At 33.8% G+C, this 24,711-nt stretch overlaps 2 protein-coding genes across 3 annotated transcripts in view; one reads left to right on the top strand and one right to left on the bottom strand.

Annotated features, from left to right (window-relative positions):
* The first annotated feature begins 4,681 nt into the window (after positions 1–4,681).
* Positions 4,682–24,711, top strand: part of LOC119074547 (tetratricopeptide repeat protein 28) — a 66,949-nt gene continuing 46,919 nt past the window's right edge. For both annotated transcript variants that reach the window (XM_037180717.1, XM_037180716.1), the window contains exons 1-2: positions 4,682–5,293; positions 20,834–21,037. In XM_037180717.1, the coding sequence (XP_037036612.1) occupies positions 21,014–21,037 (24 nt within the window). In that variant the 5' untranslated portion in view covers positions 4,682–5,293; positions 20,834–21,013. The remainder of the gene's footprint in view (positions 5,294–20,833; positions 21,038–24,711) is intronic.
* On the bottom strand, positions 16,913–17,873 carry LOC119074684 (piggyBac transposable element-derived protein 4-like). Its single transcript, XM_037180967.1, has 3 exons — positions 17,775–17,873; positions 17,467–17,724; positions 16,913–17,304 (listed from the first exon to the last, which is right to left on the bottom strand). Exons 1-3 carry the CDS (start codon positions 17,865–17,867, stop codon positions 17,017–17,019), a joined length of 639 nt encoding a protein of 212 aa, XP_037036862.1. The 5' UTR covers positions 17,868–17,873; the 3' UTR covers positions 16,913–17,016.

Here is a 24,711-nt window from a genome sequence, read left to right as displayed (position 1 = left end):
GCTTTCTAAGGTTTTTCAAAATATTTTTTTTGGTTGACAGTTTATCAACCCATCGGTTGTTACTAGGGTGTAGCGGTTTTGACAAAATGTCTTAGTTCATTTAGGGCATCTGATCATTTTATGAAAGAATTTTTTTTTCAAACTTTGATTTTATGCTGCCGCCAGATCGATTTTTGAAAATTTTGTCGTTTATGGTCTTCGTCCATTTAGCGTATTTAACGTTTAATTTACATTTTTGCACATTTTCATCACATTTTGCGAAATTAAAGTTTCAAAAACACCATCGGGGAACTTTGACAATCAGTCACGAACTCAAAAAAAAAAAAATTTAAACTTGATCTTTTTTGTAAAATAATCTATATATGAAGTGTGGAGATAAGATAACCATATAGACCCAACATTTTATGTATACTGAACCCACCGTAAAAAATCGATATATGTGACGAAGACCATAAACGACAAAATTTTTAAAAATCGATTTGGCGGCAGCACAAAATCAAAGTTTGAATTTTTTTTTTTTTCATAAAATGATCAGATGGACCAGCTGAGTAGATTTCAGGCTGAGCCCTAAATGAACTAAGACATTTTGTCAAAACCGCTACACCCTAGTTGTTACGTCAATGTTAATCTCATTAGTAGTTATTTATAATATCGGTCAATACCCTCTCTTGCAACCAAACTTCGTTTTGACGCAGTCAATATACCACCTTATTTTGACAGATTTGACACTGACTTTTTTTGTAATGGAGTTGCCGTGCCGCGCTTTTTTTTTAAGCAATATCGACGTCACACGAAAAAGACAAATATTAAACTTTCTTTCATTTTTGAACACCAAACTGACGGAGCAACACACAAAAAAAGACATCACAATCACAAATTATTGACATTCGAACACCAAAACGGTGACAGTAGACGTAATATTTTCAACACAAAAAAGGTCATCGCTGCTCATACTTCATTTAATATATATTATGCACCTGTTGCCAAAATTGGTATTTTGACGTGTAGGACATTATTGCCCTAGCCGAAGGCGTGGGCCATAATGCCTACACGTCAAAATAACAGTTTGGCAATAGGTGCATATCATATTTTATCTGTCGAGAACAGATATATCGAGATAAACAAAAACTCCCTAGAGAGATAAGCTCGAGATTATCGTTCTAGACAGATAATTTATTTTTAAAAGTGAAAAATTTTCTGTGACAGCGCACACTGTCAATGTTTACCACACCTTATTTTTAGCCCCGTACGAAGTACGAAGGGGCTTATAGGATTACGATGCCGTGTGTAATTGATGGAATTCGAAGCAGACGGTAAGGGCAAAGTGTTTGCCTATGTTCATAGATAACGAATCCGCAATAAAAATTTTGTCCGTCCGTCCGTCCGTCTGTCACGTCGATATCTTGAGTAAATCAAATCCGATTTCAAAAAATGGGCAATTTTGGGTGAACCCCTCCCGAGCTGGGGCCCCATAACTGATTTAACGTTTTCCGAAGATATCTGCGGCCATTCAAAGGCTAAACATGTAAGTGATACGTCAAATAAAAGGTATTTACAATACCGATCGACAAAAAAAAAGTTTATGGATATCAGATGATCGACTCGTTAGTTAGACCCCTTGGAGTGAACTAGGTACAGGGTGGCAAGCCGTTTTTGCTTGTAGGTTGGCCAAATTTGAACGGATTTCGATGGATTTTGCTTTATTAGATAGGTAGGTTACCTGACCGTACCAATCAGGGAAAAAAAAGTTCATGGAATTCGGTTTACAGAAGCGTGAGCTAGGTCTCTTGGAGTGAGCTTATATGTGGCTACTCGGCCGTACAGTGAACGTGGGGTTTTTTGTTAATATATCGAGTAAACTTTCACCGAATTTCATGGATTTTTTTTTGTTTGAAAGGTATTATTGAATGTAAAGCAGCTGTACTAATTTCCACCTCCTAACAAAATGGCCGTCGGCCGCCATTTTGGATTTTTGTAAAATCAATAGAAATCGGTGAAAATGATACTTACAAAGTTACTGATCAGTGGGAAGTGATTGGTTATGTGTGTGGGGTGTTTCAAGCATCCCAAATATGGATATCTATTTATAAATATATACAGCTATATTGAGCTATATAACGGTGTAGATAGTTCTTTTGAGCTATATACTAGCATATTTATTAGTAAAATGTTTATTTATAGGTAAATATAGGTTAATATAAATTGTTGCAAAAATTTTTAAGTTTGGGTTACAGTTGAAAGGAACGTCGTACGGGGCTTCGTAATTGCGCTATGCGCAATTTTTAAGACGTGCACATTTCATAAGAATTTTAGGTTAGTAGGTTTAGGGTAAGAGTAGGGCGACCGACGAACTAGGGTCGCGTACGCAATAGATGTACGGGTTCGTACGGGGCTCAGTCGCAGCGAACGCTCCGACTGTTCTGACGGCTCGTTTATAGATTGGTTGTATCGGCTTAAAAAGACCCTTGCTTCTATATGAAAACTTCTCATTCTCATCTTCTTATGAAGAAAGTAATAGTAAAGGGAAGATTATCGTCATAGTGCGCACTATGTCGTAAGTATGTGTTCTTTTACGACAGAGTAAAGTTAACCAGGCAGGAGTGCTGATTTGATTAGGGACCTGAATAATCTAGTAGCCCTATATTTTTTGCGAATAAAATTTTTCAATTTATGTCAGTGTTCATTTGAGTTCATTTTCATTGGGTGAACTGAGTGAACAATACTATACTGTAATTTTATTGCAAACCTGAGACCTTAATTGGAATTTGTATAGAAAATGACGCAAATCACATTTTTCAGGAATTTATAAAGTGAGAAATCTATCCGGTTTCAAGTTTTTTTGTCAAAAGAAGAGACACTGATATCTGTATTTTCAGAGAAGAACAGAAGAAAAATTTGAATTAGGTCAGCTAAAGTAAAAATGGGTGGGAAAGCATTGCTACGAATTTCTTATTCTAGAACACTTACAAATAATTCATATCCGAAACAAATGGACTGACCACACATAGTCGTTTTCAGTGCCTCATAACAAACATTAACATCCTTCAATTAGTAAGGCACTTCCTATGGACATTACATCCGTCCACTCATACTATACGGTTGCATAACTCCAGCTGTAACAAGCGTGCATAATAAAATAAATAATAAATAAAATCCTAATGTTCTTATGTTACCAGATATATACGATTATGTACTTTAAAAGCTTCGAGCAAAATATATATATATATGGAGGTTACAATCGAAACAAACAATTTTTTATGATTCGTTTTTTTTTTTCAACGTTCATTCAATTCTCTATACCGAAAGGCTGAAATTGGCAGCATAATTTCGTTGGAATGTGGTCAAGCCAGTCGTCTTATATATAAGGCATGCCTATACTTTTTATACACACACCGAAACTTTACATACAAAATATAATATGCCTATTAGTCGGATTGAATAAAAACAATTAGAAAGATCTATCGGAGAATTTTCTCGTTGAATTCTCTCTTTTTCTCGTCGAAATAACATTCTATTCGAAACGTGTGGTGATAAGCTCAGGTCAATCTTGAAATAGCCAATGGTTAGGATATGAGTGAATTTTGAATTAATCTCGGGCCTTAACTCAGTTGGACGATTTCCTTCTTTTACGCTCTCATTCAATTCAATTTTCTTTAACAGGCTGGACCAAGGGAGTTGCGGGAATCGTTAATAATTTGTACAGTGGCTCGTCATTAACGATAGGTTGGAAAAGAGAAAAAATAAAATTCAAATTCAACTTTCGAAGATCGGGAAAATGTGCCAATCACATCTTTTCACATTTGCGTTTTTCGCTAGATGGGATTGGTACATTTTCCCATACCATAACTTGGAAAGTCACATCTCGGAACATTTGGATATGTACTTACCAAATGTGAAGTCCGTTTTGTTGTAGGTGCTATTCTAACGGAGAATGTGCTGTCTAATCTTTCACATTTCACAATTTTTTTTCATAGATGTGAGGCTCATATTGTGAGCACATCTGTGAAACAAATGTGAATCACATTTTTTCACATTTCCACGCTTGATCGGTAATTTTGTTGTGACACTCAAAAAAAGTATTTCCATCCAAGAAATGTCTAGGTCAGGAACAGTCAAAAGTGGTCCAAAGTGGTTTATACTAATTTAGCTGTAACTGTTTCTCATTGTTTTTTTGCCATGGAATTAGAAACTTATTTATAGTTACAGGGTAAATAGTGTCACCCGCACTCTTTATGTAACCGATGTAAAGTAAGCTTTACATCAAATAATTTCGAAACATTGTTTTGAACTTGTCGGCTGTAAAAATGTAGACTTAACACTTTCCTACTATCGAGTTTATTCATATTATCTATTTACTGAACAGAACAATCTTCAGATTTTCATTTTTTTAAATGTAGGATTCCTACATTCCTATCATTAATGACTAGCCACTGTATAAATTAGTAACGATTCCCGCAACTCCCCTGCAGCTCTTTTCTTCATTATACCGATAACATTCTATGTATTATATGAAGTCATAGTGGTGTGGTAAAATTGAGTTTATAATTTCAGTTATTCTCTCCACCTTTGAGTGTCAAAACGGGAGAAGTAACAAAATGTATGTATGTATATGTGTAGGAGTTGCAGGTAACTCATGCAACAAGTTTCTCTCGGCCGAACAGTTTCTTGAGATCCATCGTAACTGTCAGAAGTTCTTAAAGTTGCGGTTTAAATTCAGAAAAAAGCATATGGCTGACTCGCGTTTTGTTGTCTTGCTGTTTTGTTTTTTCCTGTTCTTTGAAAGACATTATTTTTTCGGTTGCTCGTAAATAGTTTGGAAAACCGTCACATAATTTCGTTACGGAAAAAATGTCCAAGTGTTTTCGTGACATGAAATCAACAAAATTTGGAAACAAAATTGAATTTTAGACGTAACCATCGATTATACTTTTCCATACTTAAAAGTGACAGAAAGAGAAATAAATTTATGGTGCAGGTGTTTTCTTAAAGTCCGTGTGTGTTTTTTCATGATTTTGTTGATTCTAGAATTTGAGAAATATTTGCAAATAAATTAAACAAAAAAGTCTTTGCAATGGACTTAACCGTGTAATTGTCAAAATGTTGGTGTGGTAAAACAAAGTTTAAAAAAATCTAAAAAATCAAAAAGTTGTTGTACGATTGTGTTGTGGGTGTATTTGAATTGAGAAAGAATTTGAAAGAGGTTTCTCGTGTCTGGAAATGAAGCATTGATGTCTTTCGTTTCAGTATACATTTTTGTGTGATTTTTTCGTTGAAAAATTCGAAACAAGTAATTGTAAGTCATTTCTCATATTTTCTTATTGTTCCGATTCGCGTAAGTTTATAAGAATGTTCGTCTCACTCCATTGTTATTCATTTATCTACCATCTAAGACGAGATCTACTTTTTTTATTAACGTCATTTGTCAGTCGGCAAATTAATTTTCACATCTTTCAAATTGTTTTCTTTGCCACTAAAAGAAATACAAATTTGAAGAAAGGTGGCCTTCGAGAATGGCAAAACTTTTTTATAATTCAAATGTTTTTTTAAATAGAGGAAGTTCAGTCGTAAAAAGTTCATGTAATTGAAAAACGGCTTATGATGCTCACGGAATGTTAGTTTGATGTGGTTCTTACGTCGCTTCAATACAGGCAATAAAAATGAATCTGTTACAGACAGTTGTCATCTGTTATCGACAACGATAGCAAGAATAAACGTCAGGCTCTGGCTGATGAGGTATAGCAAAAATCATGTTCAAAACAAATGAAGTAAAAGATTTCTGAAATCAATCTCTGAAAATATTCGATCAAATGAAGTAATAGTTTGAATAGTAAAACTGTTAATATGCTGTGAAAGGTTAATGGGAAACGATAAGAATGAGTAGATTGCATTTAGTTGATAGTTGCAATATTTAACTTCGAGGATCCATAATCTAAATTATATTATGTGAATGCATACAGCACGTGTATCGAGCGATTAATTTTACTGGTATTGGTATATCGTCGATTAAGTCAATGTGAATTGTATTATATTAATTAAGGTATTCAACAGAAGCTTTCACAATACCGACGGCCAAAAGTAGCAATGATATTTCTGATCTTGGACAGTGAAATGAATGTTAAAACAAATGAAGTAAAAGATTTTGTATCAAACACACTGCGATTCCGTTGAACGAAAGGGAAACAGATTTAACGGGTATATCGGAATGTGATAGCCGCTTCTAATCAACATTGTACTCTAATCGTTACATTACTCCAGCCAAACAGAATAGAAACTTTTAAATATTTTAATTTTATCGGAATTTACCGTATTTTTTACGTGTTGACCTCTGGAAAAAAGAAGAAAATTTCGTTTTCTCGGATGACTTGTACAACATCCTCGAAATGAAATTTCCAACTTTTCTTCCATCGGTGAACAAATAACTATTTTACGCACAAGATGTGTGCATTGTGACTCGAGGCCGCAAGCAAACGTGTGCCTAAAGACCGTAACACTTCTTTCAACTTATACAGACGGCAACAATATCTTAGTATTTTACCGAATCTCTTCATTCTTTATCTTCCACAAGTATTTTCAACAGATTCGTAGAATATCCATTCCTTTTCGTCAATTTTAACCCTATCGTACTGTCGGAAATTGATGCCATTACCGGTTAATTATCTTTAAAAAAATAAATTTGCCAAATTAAAACATTTTCGAACCATTGGCATTGCAATGATCGCGCCAAAATCGCTCACGTTAACCAATTTTAATTAATAAAAACTCAACAGTCACAATCTATCACATTCCATGTTAAAATTTCGCATATATGCGCATCTTTTGTTGCCTTATTTTTTGTTCCTGTTGTTGTTAAATCGATTTTGCGTGCATTCATTTTTAAGAGATAAATCATTCAACTGTAAAATATTCATTCCCCAAATGCTTATTAAAACGAAACGATAAAAAAAGGAACATACTACGAAGCGAATATGGCTTGGCTGTAAAAACGGTGCAATGTTTCGGACATTCTCAAAAAAAAAGAAAGAAAAAAAAATGAAAATTTAAAGATTAGAGTTTCGTGAATATTATAACCTTTCACCTCAAAATTACGCATGTGGAATCAGTTTATTGTTTATCTGCTTTCTGTTATGGTGTATATACGTAATTTTCATTCGATAATGTATCGATTCGAGTGAACCGTGGATGTATAAATATCGTCTTCCTCTTCGTCAGTTGTTTCGGTATATAATTGCCTAATTCAAACTTTAATGCTATATTATGTGGATGTGTATAAGTAAAAAAAAAAAATAATTTTGGTTAAAAAATATGGAATGGTCATGGTCAATCTTGATTTAAATTACACTCCCATGCTATTATTAAAAAAAATCAGGAATTTTTTTACCATTTTTCGTTCATGAGTCCGGTCGTGTACATATATTCTTTGTTTTCGTTTCAATTTTTTTTTTATATCCACTCCGGTTCTTGTTATAATAACAACGCTACCTTCTTTACCATATAACATCCAATGATTTGTTTATAGTGTGTATTTTATGGATTGGTCATCTTGAATTTCTTTTTTACATTTAAACAAAAACTCAAACCTTTTACCACAACAACACAATAAAAGGAAGCTAATAATTTGACTGATTTTTTTTTGGCTGCTTTATTCATTTTGCTGGTGCTATTTAGGTTGGTTGGAAAAAATAAAAATATTTAGTTTTTACGATGGAATAAATGTGAAATAAAAATTTTTATTTTGCGGCTTTCAAGCAAAATCCTTCTTTAATTAGCCAATTATAATATGGATGTGTGTAACATTTCGGCAGTTTTTCGATTTCTCGTTAATAGAGTTTACTGTGACCCGTGATAATTTGCAATCGTTGATGGACAAAACAAAAATGATGGGTAATGGCTGATGGATCGTTAACTATAGAAATGAGCAGTCGACGATGCGACAATCAGATCGCAAGAAAAGTTTTACAAACTCACCAGTAATTGGGAGAGTATCAGATTCTTATGAAAAATTCATGGAACAATTTCAAAGTATTTATGATCATTGTCTTTACATCTTAATGTAATTGTTACTTAGCCGACCTTTACAATTATTCGCTATTCGCGCGCTCAACAATCTCTATATTCAAACATTTTAGCCTATCCTTTCTCCGGCACGCTCTTTATTATAGTATTGAATCCATATAGTGTGGGGTGATAGCATCCTAATAGTTGCGGTTATACCCCATGCGAAAATTCATCATTGTATAGCAGTTTGGCCCATATGAAAATGATCCATTACAGGAAAAACTTTTTCGGTTCATTTTACTTGAATTCCTTTGATAATCAACTCTCACATGTTGAAATTTTACTCGAAGACTCCATCATATGTTTTTGAGCAACTTTCACTCTGTAACCGTTTTTCGACAGGTTGCGGCTAGGTATCTACACTTGTCGAAAAGACATCCAATGTTATCTACTATTCTGCCAATAATAAACATTTTGGTAAGCTGTGCCAAAACGTTATACACATTCTGTAACTATTATTGTAACTTATCTCTGCTCCAAGCATAAACACTGACTTGACAAGTGTCAAATTTGAAGGCTTTAGTGATAAGAGCTACCGCTTAGGATTGTTTGTATTTTATGTTTTAACTCATATAACGAAAACAAGTAATTTATCGTTACAAAAGAAATGTAGTCCAAAATGTGATTTCATCAACCTCCCAATATTTTTTATATTCATGCTGGGAGCAGTGAGCTTGATGTGCTTCGATGTTTTGAACACTCGAGAAAAATAAACTCATTGGCTGGTTTTGGAATGTTAGTCACAATGTACTTCCGTCCTATCCACGTTCATTAAGAAAACGTAACCTACTACAGAGGATACTTTTACCATTGCAGTTGACTATAGAAAACGATTATCACATTTACACTTTCAATGACGAACATTCTTGAAAGGAACACTCATGGAAGTTCTATCCAATTCGTCGACTAACGTCAGTAATGGATGCTATTTCATCTGCTTTCGACATATTGTACGTAAACGATGAGCTCCTGTTAATGTGATCGTATGTGTCAAAAACTGTATGTTAAAACTAATGAAGTAAAAGATTTTCTACCAATCTGTTTGAATCTGTTTCACGGCAGAGTAAAAGTAACCCAGGCAGGAGCGTGTCAGCGTTCATTTGAGTTCATTTTCATACAGTGTATTAGGTCCCTCATTTGACGTTTCAATAATGAACCGCTCCTGCCAGGTTTACTTTTACTCTGCCGTGATCGGTTTAGACCAAAGAAAGTAACAGACTCGACAATTATATACCGGTGATACGCCTTTTCTCGAAACGACATAATAGTAGCTTAAAATGCAATTCTTTACGGATATAAATTAGAGAATCGATGTGTTCCCAGTCCCCATCGATTATACAAACGCAAGTTTGTTTTCGAATTCCGCACGGCAAAGTATTTATTTAAAAGCTAACATTCCAACTTTATGAAAAAAAAGGTGGACAAAATAGCGAATATATGTGTGGCATTCCTTGTCTATGCGTTGAATTCACATTACTCGTTAAACCGTATTTATAAGAAAAGAACTGAAAATTGTTTTCTTTTTTTCTTTTTTTTCGCTTTTTTTGTGAACTGATTCCATAAAGGAAATGAATGTAATGTACGATTTTATACACAAACACATTTGTGAAAGCAACGTGTATTTATATTTTATATAAAAAAAGAGTAATATTAACAAGAACATGGACAAGAATTCAACAATTTCTGTTTCATATCTCAATTTATTTATATGTAAAGAGAGAGAAGAATTTTACATATTCACATAATGGAGCTTCAAAACTGAAGAAAAAAGCGAACGAACAACCTTATTTCTATATATATATTCTGTTGCTAATGTACACACAAACGTTATTTATGTAATGAAAAAGGTGAATAAATTTCGAATAACATGCCATTTTCATTTATAAATTATTAAAAACAATAATAAAATCTTCGGAAGAATTATAATATTGGGTCCGCTTTTTTTGTAATCAGATGGTGTGCGGTCTTCTAAAACTTCTTTTCGACCATTCTATACCTTCTTTTAATATTATATTTTGATTACCAAAAGAGACTGTGGTAGATGAAGTTCATTGATTTCGTTAATTATTATTCAACAATTATGACGAAAAATTGGAAAAATTAACAGAAAAATATTTATTTATTTTTGAATGTGGAATTATGATGTGGCGTGGGTTTTTGTTTAACTGTTAATTAGATGTTTATCAGGTTTGATTTTGTAACAGATGCTTGTACGGATCGGCAGAGTGTATTGTTTCTCAATCCACAGTTTTTGGGCTTGTTTCTTTTGTTAACATTTAGGTTTTCAATTCCTAAAATGTGGTGAAAGTGCAATAGGCACGCAGTCATTTAGGGAATACATTGATATTGAAAATCTACACAACAGGCTAATTTAAACTTTTTAGAAATGTGAGCCATAGTCATATTGGTAATTTTATATACAACGATGAGCTCTTGCTCGTGCTAACATATTTGTATATGTCAAAAGTAGTACGTTAACACTAATGAAATAAACGATTTTTTACCAATATCTTTGAATTTGTTTAGATTAAATTAATGAAGTAACGCATTTTCTCGAAAAGACCTTAATAACAACTGCATAAACTGCAAGCATATCACCAGTATTTTTTATTGAGTCTACAACCTCTTTAAATTTGAGAATTTTCAGCAGATTGAAATCTTTTACTTCATTTTCTGTAACATACATTTTAAACATTTAAAAAGACTGTTGGTGACATAGGATGATATAGTTATAAGTACTTTTTTTGTAGATGTTATGTCTATGTGTCGTTGAGTTTATGTTGCATAAAAAGCTCAGAATAGATCGACCGCCATGTCAAAATTGATCAGGTCAGGTTCAGGTGAGCCTGTCATCTACCAAGCTTTAGTTGCATATTGCTAAAATTGCTAACAAGAGATTATTGTACACTCACTTGAAAATACTTCGCTATGTTCATGCAAACAACCAAAGACATAAATTTCTTGCTTATCATTCTACGGTGAGTACATCACATTTTAAGAAATCGTGAAACCTGTGCAAATCCCGCAGTATAGACTTCTGATGACTTTAAGTAAAATAACAGACTGACAGAATGTGTCTCGTCACACACAATTTTTACTGTTGCATCTCGTGCTTCTTGTGCAAATTTTTCTTTCGAGAAACGATGGAAGGAAGGTTTTAGAACAGAGGATCGTGTACACTTGTAGTTGGACTCTGTAGTACCTGCTCTCTATAGATAAGATAATCAAGCTAATGAACATAATTGGACACTGTTTTAATTGAAATGCGATCGGAACTACAGAAATTAAAGATAAAGAAACAGTTCTAGAATAGGGAGGAGATTAAGAATTGTTACAAGCTGCTTTTGTGAAAGCTAGGGTATATAAGACGTTACCCATCGTAGAAAATACAATCGTAGAAAATACAAGTTATTACCCAAATAACAGTGTTGAATGTTGAAACCTAATGAAAATGGACGTATGATCACAGCGATGTAAAAATAAATTGAACAATTTGGTCTGAGTTGTCTTGACCATTATACCATAGGAAATCCGTCCAGTGGACGAAATAAGTCCGAAAATAAATATTAAATTAAATGTTGTCAGTTTATTGATATACGCTTAACATTCCAAACGTAATTTTATTCAATTAAGTCAACCTAATACGTCATGGACTAGGACAATTGTCAAGGCTCCTAAACCTCTAATGTTCACATCCTATTCACAAATTTTCTGCAATACATTTGCTTGCACTTGGCTCAAGGGTTTTGGGTTTTTTTCTGGGTTTTATGTCAGTAAAATCAAGTTCAGAAAATCTGACTTCTAGCCGATGACAACCTGACCTGATTCAGAGCCTTAAAATGCAATATTATCTGATATTTTCAAAAAGACTTGTTTTGACCAGAAATAAGAAAAAAACGATTTTGAAACTTGCAGCTTTTAACCTTTTACAGTAGTGTATCCAACCGGTAAAAATGTATGAAATGTACCAGATATTTCCTACAAATTTTTTACCGGTTCGATTCACCATTTTACAGACGGCAATATGCAGTTGATCGCCATGTGTATATCTATTAGATCTATTACTTGTTTTGTTTAGTATATAGCTCAGTGTAAGATCTTGTACTTCTATCCGAACCTCATCGTTTATTGTTGTTTTGAACAGATGACTAGCCACTTCGAAAAAGTTTCATATAGTCAGTAAAAACTTATCATTTATATCTCCGATTGAATATATTTAAATTAAATATACGACGACAATCCACCGACTATCTGCCAAAAAAAACTTATTCACAATTAAACTGATAAATTGAATCCATTTGGCGCTGACAGAATAAATGACAGAACAAAGATGTGCTTTAAAAAGACACACAAAGCACATAAAAAATAACAGAAAGCATAAAAAACATCAAAATATTTAAAATGCATATCTTTGGGAAAACATCATTGACACATAAAAAAGGCGGTTAGAGGCAGTCAATAATTTATTGATGTTTTGTGTTTTTTCGTATTTTATACGTACATTTCTTGCTCTGAATGCTTCACATGTGTATGCAAATATTTTGTGTATATATATGCATACCGACTGCCATATACATGCAAAGGATTGTAATATGAACCTAATGTATGCAAATAAAGATCGCGATTTCTTTGTTAAGGAATAAATAAATTATTATTGAGACTCGGTGTTTTTTTCTTTCTCTACCTTTCAAAGCATATTATGCTCGTATATATATACCATCATCCTTCAATGAGAGAAAAAGATGTAGGGCCCCAACCTGAAAACACACACATAATATAATATTCTATATGTCGCCGTTTTTGCTGTCGAAGTTTATTTCGCTTTTTTTCTGTATTTATTTTTGTACAATATTTTAACAATAGTTAATGAGATACAGAATTTTCGTTTTTGTAGTCTAATTTGCATTTTAAGGTAGCAAGTACATAAATCAATTTTTATTGTTATTTTGTAAACATTAAACATTAGTTTTTGTCTTGATCGGTCGATAAGATTTTTATTGCTAGAATCTCATCGATTAGAATGCTATGTTGATCTTATAGAGTGCATCCAGTGTATCTCATATCTGATGGGTGGTGTGTAATTTCTCATTGTATCGCTTTTTCTTAATCATAACATTAGAAATCTGAATGAAGAAATAATAACAAAGGCATGTAGGAGTCAGCTGTATATGTAATATTTAAACAATGGAGTTGCTAAATTTAGCTCGAATATTTAAGAGTGAAACGTCTTATGACGGTTAAGTTAGCTCAAATGTTGACTAAAAATTTTGTAAAGAGCTAAATCTTTTAAAATTTTGGGATATCTAGCCATGTAGTCTGGTGCGAGTTGAACAATGATGTTGTAGAGATTCCGTCCTATTTGAAAGTTGACCATACTTTGACTGATGGCTGGTCATGGGTGGTGAGTGCGGACGTCAGAGTGGGCTCAAACTGTCGGCCATTGATAGGCCAACAATCCCACAAAGTTTCAACTCTTTGTGTTGCTCCTTCCTCAAGTAAATGCTAAAAAAATGTTTCTACCACCCTCTGACATCATATGACATTTAGACACATTACACTCAAAATGGATTTTTTTGAAAAACAAAATGGTAGACACCCCTTCGCTAGAATTGAACGACGAATCGAATGAGCTATAACTCAATAATATCGGGGATAGCTTGTTTTCGAAGTGGTCGAAAAATTGGCGAATTGACTCTTAACCATACAAAAATATAAAATTGATCAAAAAGTTTCAGATGGCGCTGTAATTCAAGATTGCGGCCAACGGCGCAAAAATGGTCATAGCTAAGCTAAATTACATCTGCTATAGGCGTGTGGTAGCTCAAAATTTTCAGTAAAGAATTACTGGTCTATTGAAAAACATCCAAAATGGCGGCTAATAATTCGAAATAGCGCAAAATTTCGAGAAGTTGATACTTTATCAACTTCTATTGAAAATAATCTCAAATAGCGCCTAAATATTCAAAAAGGCGCCAAATTCGAAAATGTTCTCAAATATTTCATATTTTTCAAACTAGATTTTCAAATTTGAAGGCTAAATGTAAAAACTAAATGAATATAACCCAAATTTGTACTTGAATTTATGGGCAATTTATAATCGTTCGAACTCTTCCGAAATCGTTTACATTTTGGTATATCTATGGTTGGACATTTGGGAAATCTGAAATCTTAAATTTTTAGCCATGATCGTACGAACATTTGAGAAATATTTTAAACTAGCATTGTGTCCCGGCCTTCGGCCGGGTCGTACTGAGCCCAGGAAGGTTTGATGTAGGCGCATCAGTCGACTATAAAATTTCCAAATAATCGGTACAATATAACGTTTAATCGATAATCGATACATATCGACAGATGGTCGACATTTACTTATTAACAGTAATTTTTTACCGATTGTCAGTCGATTTTAATTGATTCACGTTAAACGGTCGATTGCTTGACTTTTGGAAAGTATCTGTAATCGATTCCAATGTGATAATCGATTCTGAGACAATACGCGATATTATATCTATCGAAAGAATTTATGAACACGCCTGGTTTAGCATTACAAAGGAAGTTTTAGCGGTTTTTACAGGTGAGGCGACTTTTCAACAAGGTCAATATCGATAGGGACGATTATATCGTTTTTTATACGATAATATTGTTCAAAAAACGAAAAACCTATAATTCTAACATAAGAAAAAAAGAATTATTAGCAAAAATTCAAGAGTTGATCGATGTACCATAAGTGATCGCTGAGTGTCATAGCGATCACTTTTTATGCGTTTTCGAAATCAATTCTCTATTTTTTGTTATCAATTCTTCCTTTCTTTTTATAAAAACGTTATTAAATATCGATCAGTTTAAAGACATACCTATTTGATATCTGTGCCCTCCTTAGATCCCTTTATACGAAACGATTTTTAATGTCACATTTCGAAAACTGCATCTAAATCTCATACGGTTTTTTAAAATCGGCCTCAGATTTTCGAAAAATAGCATTGAAGACAGTTTTTCAAAGTCGCCCTCGACGACCTAGCACACTGATCCATCATATGCTGATTTAAAAAACTGCTTTGGAGGGCTGAGGTTGACTTCGAAGCTGATTTTGAAGAAAAGTCTACAAGGGCTGATCAGTCGGGGGTCGATTTTGAAAAACGGTCTCGTAGGGCTCACCAGCTAATCCATCGAAACGGCCTCGTAGTCCTGACCGGCGAATCCGTCGGAGGTCGATTTTGAAAAACGGCCTCGTAAGGCTCACCAGCTGATCCGCCTGACGTCGATTTTGAAAAACGGCCTCGGAGGATTTTTCAGCTCACCAGTTGGAGGCTGGGGGCTCCGAGATGCTGCGAGATGCTCCCAGGTGCACCGAGATGCTCCGAGATCCACCGAGCGGCGTCGTAGTGCACCGACGTTGGGTTTTATATGTATAGATTTTGAGACAATCATCATACGAACATTTAAGAAATATTTCTAATTTTGCAAATTTCGCCAATTCACTCTTAAGTATTCCCATTTCAGACTAAATGAAATATTCTAAAACATCACATATGCGCACAATAAATAGACAAATTTTATGATTAATATCGGGATGAGTATATTGAGCGGTAATCCATCTATCTGATACATTTCATCGACATTAATTATTAACATCAATTTATGGTATTATATACACAACAATATTACAATAGAAAATAATTCATTTTAAACTAAACAATCTCTCGAAGGTATCTAATCTTCTCTCAGTTTTGTTAATGCCATGCCATCATACACATTTTCCATCCCGACACTGTGGGTAATTTAAAATTTAACTAAAAATTGTGTTTAACATAAAAACTACTTATTGCATTATTGTTTGATGTTTTATTACCTGATTTTATTTTCTTTCTCGTCTCGCCGAAAAAGAAGTGCCGACGATTTTCGTATTACAATATATTGTGAGAATTGTAAATAGAAGAAAATTTCGTAAATTTGTTCTTATGCGGACGTGAACAGAAGTTATTATAAATAAATGACGACGACGATTGAATGAAATAAAATACGGAATGTAACACAAATTTGATGTTTTGTTTCCCGAGATTTAATTGAATACGTTGCATCGATTAATTCACAAATATTTTCCGTGCTGTTTAGACCCGTACGAAGTACTGGGGTCTTATGCGTTTACGCATACGTCCGTAACACGTCGAATTGGACTCCCTGAGTAAGGGGAAACATATTGTGGTTGTCTAGAGATGCCAAATCAGTGAAAAAAAAAATATGTCCGTCTGTCCATCAGTCCGTCTGCACGATAACTTGAGTAAAACGCATCCGATTTTGAAAATTCTTTTTTTTCCCGTTTGGTAATGTCAAAAGACAGGCTAAGTTCGAAGATGAGTGATTTTGGATCGACCTTTCCCGAGCTGTGGCCCAATAAGTGCTTTACGGTTTTTCGAAGATATCTCCGGACATTCAAACGTTACACTTGTAACTAATACGTCAAATAAAAGGTTTTAACACGATCAAGTAAATCTCAAATATGTACTAGAGCTACTATCGTATAAATCCCTTGGCTTATTACTTTCGACGGCTGAGTTTCTGACATGTTGATAATGACATAACTTTGACGCAAAAAATAATTGCTACAATGGCAACGTTTTGTGGGATAAAGTTCCCGAATTTTTTTATTTTTTCCATCAAAGTTGATGGGTTTTTATATCGCACACCGGTATTTTTGTTGGTCAGGCAATCCAGAGTACGCTACGACAACAGATGAACATGGATTGACCCACAACAATTAGAAATGGGCCGACCTGATGGCGTACATAAATTGGTTCACCTGAATTAGAAATGGGGCGACCCGCCGAGGGTATTTGGAATATATATTCTAGAAAATCTTCAGTTTTAGTGGAAACACTAAATGTTTATTTCGATAAATCAATTCGAATTACAATCGAGCAAATTTTGCTCGAGTCAAATGTGATAATAGATGTAAACAACCTAAAATTATTCGTGTTTTTCTTTGAAACATTCGGCACAAATTGGTGGTTTCGCAGGACAGCTGTTACATCGATAGCAGGTTTGTTTGCGTATCTTTTTTTCAGCGCAGAATTTGCAACGTTGGTAGTATGACGGCTGGTGAGCTTCCGGCATAGGTATTTTCTCCATGATGTGTGGATCTGTGAGTTGTCCAACTCCAGGTTGTGGTTCACCCAAATTAGAAATGGGACGACCCAAGGAGGGTATCATGTCAACAAGTTGTCTTCCCTCTAAGACATTACGTGGAAGCTGTATCTGATAAATTGTTTGTGATGTTATTTGAATTGCTTTTAAATCGAGGGGGAAACTAAGCGAGCAAACACTTAGGAATGTGCAACCAATAGAAGGAAATAGTGCGCCAAAAACAGTTGGTCTGTTCGCGTAGTTTCCCGCTCCTTTCGAATAGTATTCAATTACCAGTGACATGATTAGCGAGTCTCTGAATTCGAGGAAAGTGGTCTTTTCATGAAGTTTTCTATACAAAAAATATGAGTTCCACACAGCCATGTCAAGTAAATGAAACAGGACTTTTTTGTACCATCTTATCGTCTTACGGGGAGAGCTATAGTATGCAGTCATTTGATCCAGACGATCGATTCCACCCATATTATTGTTGTAATCTTCTATATCCTTTGGTTTCAATTTTGTTTCACCAAAACGATTTGAAGCTTCAACCTGCAAAAATTGGATGAGCCATAATTAGCGATGTGGTAATGTAGTTTTACCAATTGGGGATGATGTGCTGTAGTAATTGATAGAACATCTCGCTTGTCCTTCCATTTTGTGACGTACACTTCCCCATTTCTTCTCCATATCATTTCACCCTTCTTCAGCTTTGCTTCAATTACATCCTTAGGGTTATGTTTGCGATTAGCTCGGAGCGTACCTGTGACGTGTGTTTGCTTTGACAACAAATAAGTGGACAGGTTGAAGCTGTTGTAGAAGTTATCCATAAATAAATTATGGCCTTTGTTGAGATAAGGCTCCATTAGTGTCTGCACTATTTGTTCAGTTTTTCCACCAGACTCGTTAGAATTTGCATTGCTTCCCTGACCTCCCTGATAAATAGTGAGGTTCAAAACATAGCCGTCGTAAGTCGTTAGCTCATAGAATTTTATTCCGTATTTGGCCGATTTGTTTTTGATATATTGTCGAAAACTGAGTCTTCCCCTAAATAACAGAAGGGACTCATCCAACGAAAGATTTTTACCAGGTGTATACGCATCATTAAAACTTTTAATAAGTGCGTCTACCAGACGATTCACTTTAACCAATTTATCTTTTTTTTCACCCTCACGGAACGGTGTGTGACAATTGAACGTACGGAGCAGCATTTGGTATCGTCGTCCAGACATCGTAGCAGGAAAAATTGGGTGAAAGTAAAGTGGATGTTTTGAGAATGCATTACGAATAGTTGGAAATTTACACTGAGCCATAAGTAAGGATAGTCCGAAGAATTTGGACATTTCTTTTCCGTTCGTGTCTTGAAATATGACTTTCGGGCTTTTTCTTGAATGTGGCACAGGCTTTGCATATAAATTCCTTCCGTACTCGTTTGTAGCATTTACTACCATTTCCATAATGTTTTCAGTAAAAATTTGATTGAAAACGTCTCGTGGTGTGCTTTCGATTGCAATGTTAATGGTAACAGTTCCTCCGGGATCAGTGAGAAATGGAAATTGACGAATGGGCTTGACATCAGATGACCAGATTCTATCCAGATCATAATTAACTCGATCCGAATTCTCGTATATGCGAAGATCATTCTCTGCTAGATTTTCGTCGTAAAGGGGATCATCACTATCAGACTCGTCAGTCCCTTCACTGGCATCACAGTCTGAATCTTCGGAGAAATCAGAATTTTCGTCCACATCAACAAATATTTTTTTATTATTATAATTGTTACAACTGAGACTTCGTCTCCCTGAGGCCATTTTTTTGTTTTGAAATTTTAAAAATTCGGCTACTTAGATATTAGTTTAACAAAAAATCTATTACAGGATCGAGGGCTCGAGCATTTACTGTGTCGTGTTAACAATACCGATCGACAAAAAAAAAGTTTATGGAAATCGGATGACCGACTCGTGAGTTAGACCCCTTGGTGTGAAACAGGCACAGGGCGGCAAGCAGTTTTTGCTTGTAGGTCGGCCACATTTCAACATATTTCGTCTGTTTTAGCTTTATTAGATAGGTATTGACCGTACCAATCAGGGAAAAAAAAGTTTTTGAAATTATGTTCTCCGGAGCGTGAGCTAGGTCTCTTGGAGTGAGCTCTTATCTGGCTACTCGGCCGTACAGTGAACGTGGAGTATTTTGTCAATATCTCGAGTAAATTTTGACCGAATTTCATGAATTTTTTTTTTGTTTGAAAGGTATTAACGAATGTAAAGCGTCGGTAAAATTTCCGGTCTCCTAACAAAATGGCTGCCGGTGGCCATATTGGATTTTAATAAAAGTGATATATATATTGGGAAAAATGGTACTTAGAGTGTTTCTGTTAACATGGAAATAATTTGTTATGTGTGTGGGGTGTTTCAGGCATTCCATATATGGACATCTATATATATCTATATTCACCTATATTGAGCTATATACAGGCATATAGAGCTATATAATAGCATATTCATATGTGAAATGTTTATTTATAGGAAAATATAGCGGTATATAGCTGTTTAATTAGGAATTTATAAAAGTTGACTTCGTACGGGGCTGTCTATATTGCCTCCGGCAATTTATTTGTTGATGATAGCAAGGCAAAGAGTGGTTAATGCAAGTGATTTTAAAGGGCGAATAGCTTTTCAGTAGAGAATGAAGTAAAAGAAATAAATTTATTAATAAAATTGTTGTATTGCTTGGTCAGTAAATAAAGAGTTTCACAGTAAAGGCTTTTGATACGAATAGGTGTTTCGTACGGGTCGGCGTTAGCTATGTTTGTTTTTGGTTTTGAGCGCAGATAGCTTTTTGAAAAAACTCAATTTTGTCTCTCACATGGAGTACTTTTTTCGTAAGAGAAAACTAAGCATTAGAATTTTCGTTAAATGGGAAAACTCAGAATGAAAAATAAAAGGTCTGGAATAACATGTAAGTGCTCCCGTTCACCGATAACACGATACCTTCTGTAATTATAATTTAATAAGGGTCCCTAACATTTACTAGTGTGAACTTTGCCGCCAGAGCGAAGCGAGTGTCATAGCTCAAATGAGTTTTTTTTTTAAACAATTATAGAAGATCGTTTCAGCGATTTTTAGTAGACGAAAAGACACTTTTTGTATGTTTTTTCACTTGTTTAAGCCTACAAATTTAAGGAAATATAGGGGAGCAAAAAGAGTTGCTATGTATATGTGGGACTCATTGTACAAACAAAACTCACAGTTGGCGGTCCCTTCACTATTATTATTTAAAAAAATTTAAAAAAAAAAGGTCAAGGGACCTGACCAACCCAAGTTGTAGGTTCTAATGAAATAACTGCGAGCAACATTCAATTGAACATTTGATGTGAACATGATGGTAAGCATATCGGCAGTTTTTTGTTATCGGATCTATTACTTCTTTCGATTCTTTGAACTTGTATTTTACTATATTAAAGGCCGCATTAGACTGTCGTTTGTTTTTTGTTAATAACAAATGTGTATTAAGTCTATCAATTATCCTATTGATTAAGCAACAATCGATTGTTTGTGACCTCTAGAAGTTCTATTTAGTGACATAATGTTTAAATAATCGACTAACTTTTACTGTTCAGCAATATCCTTATGTAATACATAACACTTCTATATCTTTCCAGATCATCCTCGAACTAATCAAGCTAATGAGAGCGTGAGAAAATCATGATTAATGTCAAACAGTTGTCCAATCAGAAAATATAATTGTGTACATGCCTAACCCATGTCAACTATGTCATCAAAGTCATATTTTTTTCTTCCATCGTTAAATTGAAGACTGTTTGGATAACGATCAATTGAAAATGTCGCATAGAGACTTTTCAGAGGTAAGTGACATTAATAAAATGCTCTAATAAGTTATGAACACGGCAAAGTTAATCTAATATAACGTTGAACATATTTTAAAATCCAAATAATAAATATTTACCATAAATATTGATTGGACGACATTCAACACCTTACCTGAATGGCGTTTTTTTTTCCTTTACGAAATCGATTTGATTTTTTGCTGAATAATTCCGTAATATGTTTGTGCTATTAAAGCTAATGCTTTCACATCATGTTCAGTTCACATAACTCTAAGTGAAGGTCATCAGAATTTTACGCTATAACAAATTAACTTCGTGTTTGAAAGTGGTATACAGATTAATGTTTCAATGTTTTCATATGCCCACAAACTCACGTCGTGTGTATGCATTTAAGTTGATAGGCAATTTATATGAAAATGAACCAGCTATTATTCGTGTATAATCATTTTGTTAGGAGCAAACGTTTACTTCTTTAACGTTTCTGACAAGGCAAGGGCGCCTTTTTTAGACTTAAAAGATTTATAAAATATAAAATGGCAAGCGGCTATTTGTTATTCCGAGATGTCCTAAATAATTGTTTCTTTTCTATTATTAACCAAAAACATAGTAGAATGTAGACTGGCACTTCATGCAACATTTCGAACATAAATTGTAGCCAAAGTACAGTGAGTAATTCTCTAAAATGTTTGATTTCAGTATATTTAGCTAATCCTTCTGTCACATCTTTTGACAGCTTTTTACGTTTTAGTACGTTCTCTCTCCCAGTAGCAAAAACCCAATCCCAGCAAAAAAAGAAACTATATCGAATGCCGCAAATGCATTTAAAAACGAACATTCGGTGAAATACTTTTTTATCACACCAAATGTTTATCATTTTATACAAATATGTTTATCTTTATAATAAATCAACATCAGTGATGTGCATGTAATTTAAACAAAGCAAAATCAATTGTTTATGTGTTACATTTACATTATGGAAGAGAAATGTCCCATTCTTTTTCCAAATTTGTGTACTCAAGCGAAAGAAATTGTCATTTATTTGCGTTAAATGAATTTTACTAAACAATTCGACGTTATTATCATCTTATTGACATTGAAACTATATAAAAAATAGTAGCTTCCAATCTAGGTACTTTTACTCATCGTGATACGAGATAACAAATTATTTTCCGTGTATTGTACATACCAACTTTCCTGTAAGACAAATCTTACGGTGTTTGTACTTGTCTTCTTTTGCTATGCATAAAAAATGCATATAGATCGTCGACATATTTTGTGATCGGCAACTTTGTCAGTTTTTCCTTTTACATTTTCGAGTTTTTTTTTAATGTTAAAATTACAACCATAAGATACATTTTGAAATGTTGCATTGAATGCAAATAGAATTACTTCGAATTACATGGATTACTTCGGGGGGACATTTTTGAGATCTCGTAAACAAAATAAAAGTTGACAAATTAATTTGTCGTCGATTTTATGCATTTTTTATGCGTGGCAAAAGAAGACAGTAACATACAACGTAATATTTGTGTTACATAAAAGTTGGTCGCACAACTATAAACACCAAAATCGTTTTGTGAGCATTCTAGACAATTAAAATTTGGATTGAAATGAAAAATATTTTTTTTATAGTTTCAATGTCAATAAAATGATATAACGTCGAATTGTTTAGTAAAATTCATTTAGCGCAAATAGACGACCATTTCTTTCGTTTCAGCACACATGTCGTCGATTTGTGTGCATATAAAAAAAGACAAGTAAATTGAATACCGCAAATACATTTAAAAAGGAACATTCGGTGAAATACTTTTTAGCAATTCAATTGTTTATTTGAATCATTTTATTAATTGAATACACAGAGAAAAAATTCGGATTTAATGTTTAATCTACGGAAAGATTACGAATATTTTAAATATTTCGAAAGATTTCGTTTCAATCTTTTTTCAAAGATTACAAAAATTAAATCTTTCGATAGATTGAGTTTCGGTTTAAAATGTCTAAAATTGATAGTAGCAATTAGAAGTGAAGATTTTGCCACGAAAATGTTTTGTTTTTGTTAAAAGTTCATTGTCCTGGTATCTAGAGTTTATGATTAGAAGCTACTGCCATGTGTAATTTTTAGTCATCTGTTAGCGATGCAAAAGTAAAAACCACAGCATCCAAATGTTTCAGATTTTTTTTTTTTGCTTTTCTTAAAGGATATTGATTTTCGAGTAAAGAAAATCGGTGAAAAAGTAAATAATTCTTCCATGCAAACTGGTCTGTTATACTTCTTAATCAATGGTACAATTAAATATGGGTGAAAAATATCGTTATTATAATATTTTCCATACGCTTATGGTACTTTTCAATAGTTTTGCCAGGCTCAACTTCCTTATCGTTGCTCATACAGATTTATGAAGTATGATAATAGTTTATTAAATAATTGGTAAAATGAAAAAAAATGTTGCCTTCGATTAGGATTTGAACTCGTCTACTATGATGGTTACCTCAGTTGGTACAAATTTTTCGTTCAGAAGATTAATTTTTTAATCTTTGAAAGAGTAAAATCTCCGTAACAACGGTGCGAAAATAAATCTTGCTAAGATTACGAACCCAATAGCTCAGTGGTAAAGTACAGGACTGGAGATACGGAGGTACCGAGGTGAACGAGTTCAAATCCTGATCAAATTAAGTAAAAAAAAAACATTTAATTTCAACAAAACAAATATTTCCAATTTCAGAATAAATAAAACAATTAAATCTGACTCAATATTTCAAATAAATGTTGGAAAAATTTTTTTAATTTCAAAATAATAAAATTGAAATCCCTTTGAAGATTTCGATCTAATCCATCGACAGATTATTTTCGAAAGATTAAATGCAAGTAATCTTTCGAAGATTTGCAGGCAAAAATGCTAATTAATCGATAGTTAAAATTCAGTTTAGGGCAAAAAGTCTGTTTAAGAAATATTTAGAATGAATGAAACTAATATTTAGTCAAATTAAAGCAAAATCGTCCAATATAATTTCTGTAGGGATAAGCTCGCGGAAGCTTATTTTATATTTTCCATTACGTATAAGGAAAATTAAGTTCGCCCGAATGTAAGAGGAAAATGACTAAACTGAAATTGGTCTCCGCGGAGGCTTATTTTTACAAGGTTCTCGATGAACTTGTTCAGCACTCTGAAAACTTGCAGGGCAATCTTTATTTCATGGTTTTTTGGGCTTCGAAGGCACCGTGAACATTGTTTGAAAAAACTCAAAGTATTTTAATGACAATTGATATGTTTTGCTCCACATGTTTTTTGTTCATAGTTCTCAAACCACTGGACCGACGTCGTTCAGACTTCAGTACTCTCACTTCCGATCGGGTGAAATGTACAAAAATTCAGTAAACAATTTTATTTTCTTGAGCCAAGTGTACTTGCACTCAAGCCAAGATAAGTGACTCTCTTATTTTTCTATGCACAATATTAATGCGAAGCGACGACAGCTGCCAAATTGTTTAGTCAAAATTCAGCAAATTTTACTATTTTGAGAAAAAAGCGTCAATCGAAAATTATATTGCAGTTTTGTACTACAAAACATTTAGAGATTACCCGGATGATCCACAAAGTCTACTTTTCTCACTTGCTTGCACATATCAAGATTGTCTGCCTGTCTTTTTTTCTATGCACAAATCGTGCATGCAAAGCGACGACAATTGTCGT

The sequence above is a fragment of the Bradysia coprophila genome, unplaced genomic scaffold (assembly GCF_014529535.1).
Source record: "Bradysia coprophila strain Holo2 unplaced genomic scaffold, BU_Bcop_v1 contig_151, whole genome shotgun sequence".
NCBI classification, from domain to species: domain Eukaryota; kingdom Metazoa; phylum Arthropoda; class Insecta; order Diptera; family Sciaridae; genus Bradysia; species Bradysia coprophila.
This window is presented reverse-complemented; position numbering and strand designations above follow the sequence as displayed.

What these genes read in the sequence shown, in the direction of transcription:
- LOC119074684 (XM_037180967.1), bottom strand. Translation starts at nt 17,867, where the DNA reads ATGATATGGAGAAGAAATGGGGAAGTGTACGTCACAAAATGGAAGGAC. An exon ending in CAGCACATCATCCCCAATTG is followed by an intron (nt 17,725 to 17,774) that starts GTAAAACTACAT and finishes CAATTTTTGCAG; the next exon opens with GTTGAAGCTTCAAATCGTTT. An exon ending in ACTCGCTAATCATGTCACTG is followed by an intron (nt 17,305 to 17,466) that starts GTAATTGAATAC and finishes ACAATTTATCAG; the next exon opens with ATACAGCTTCCACGTAATGT.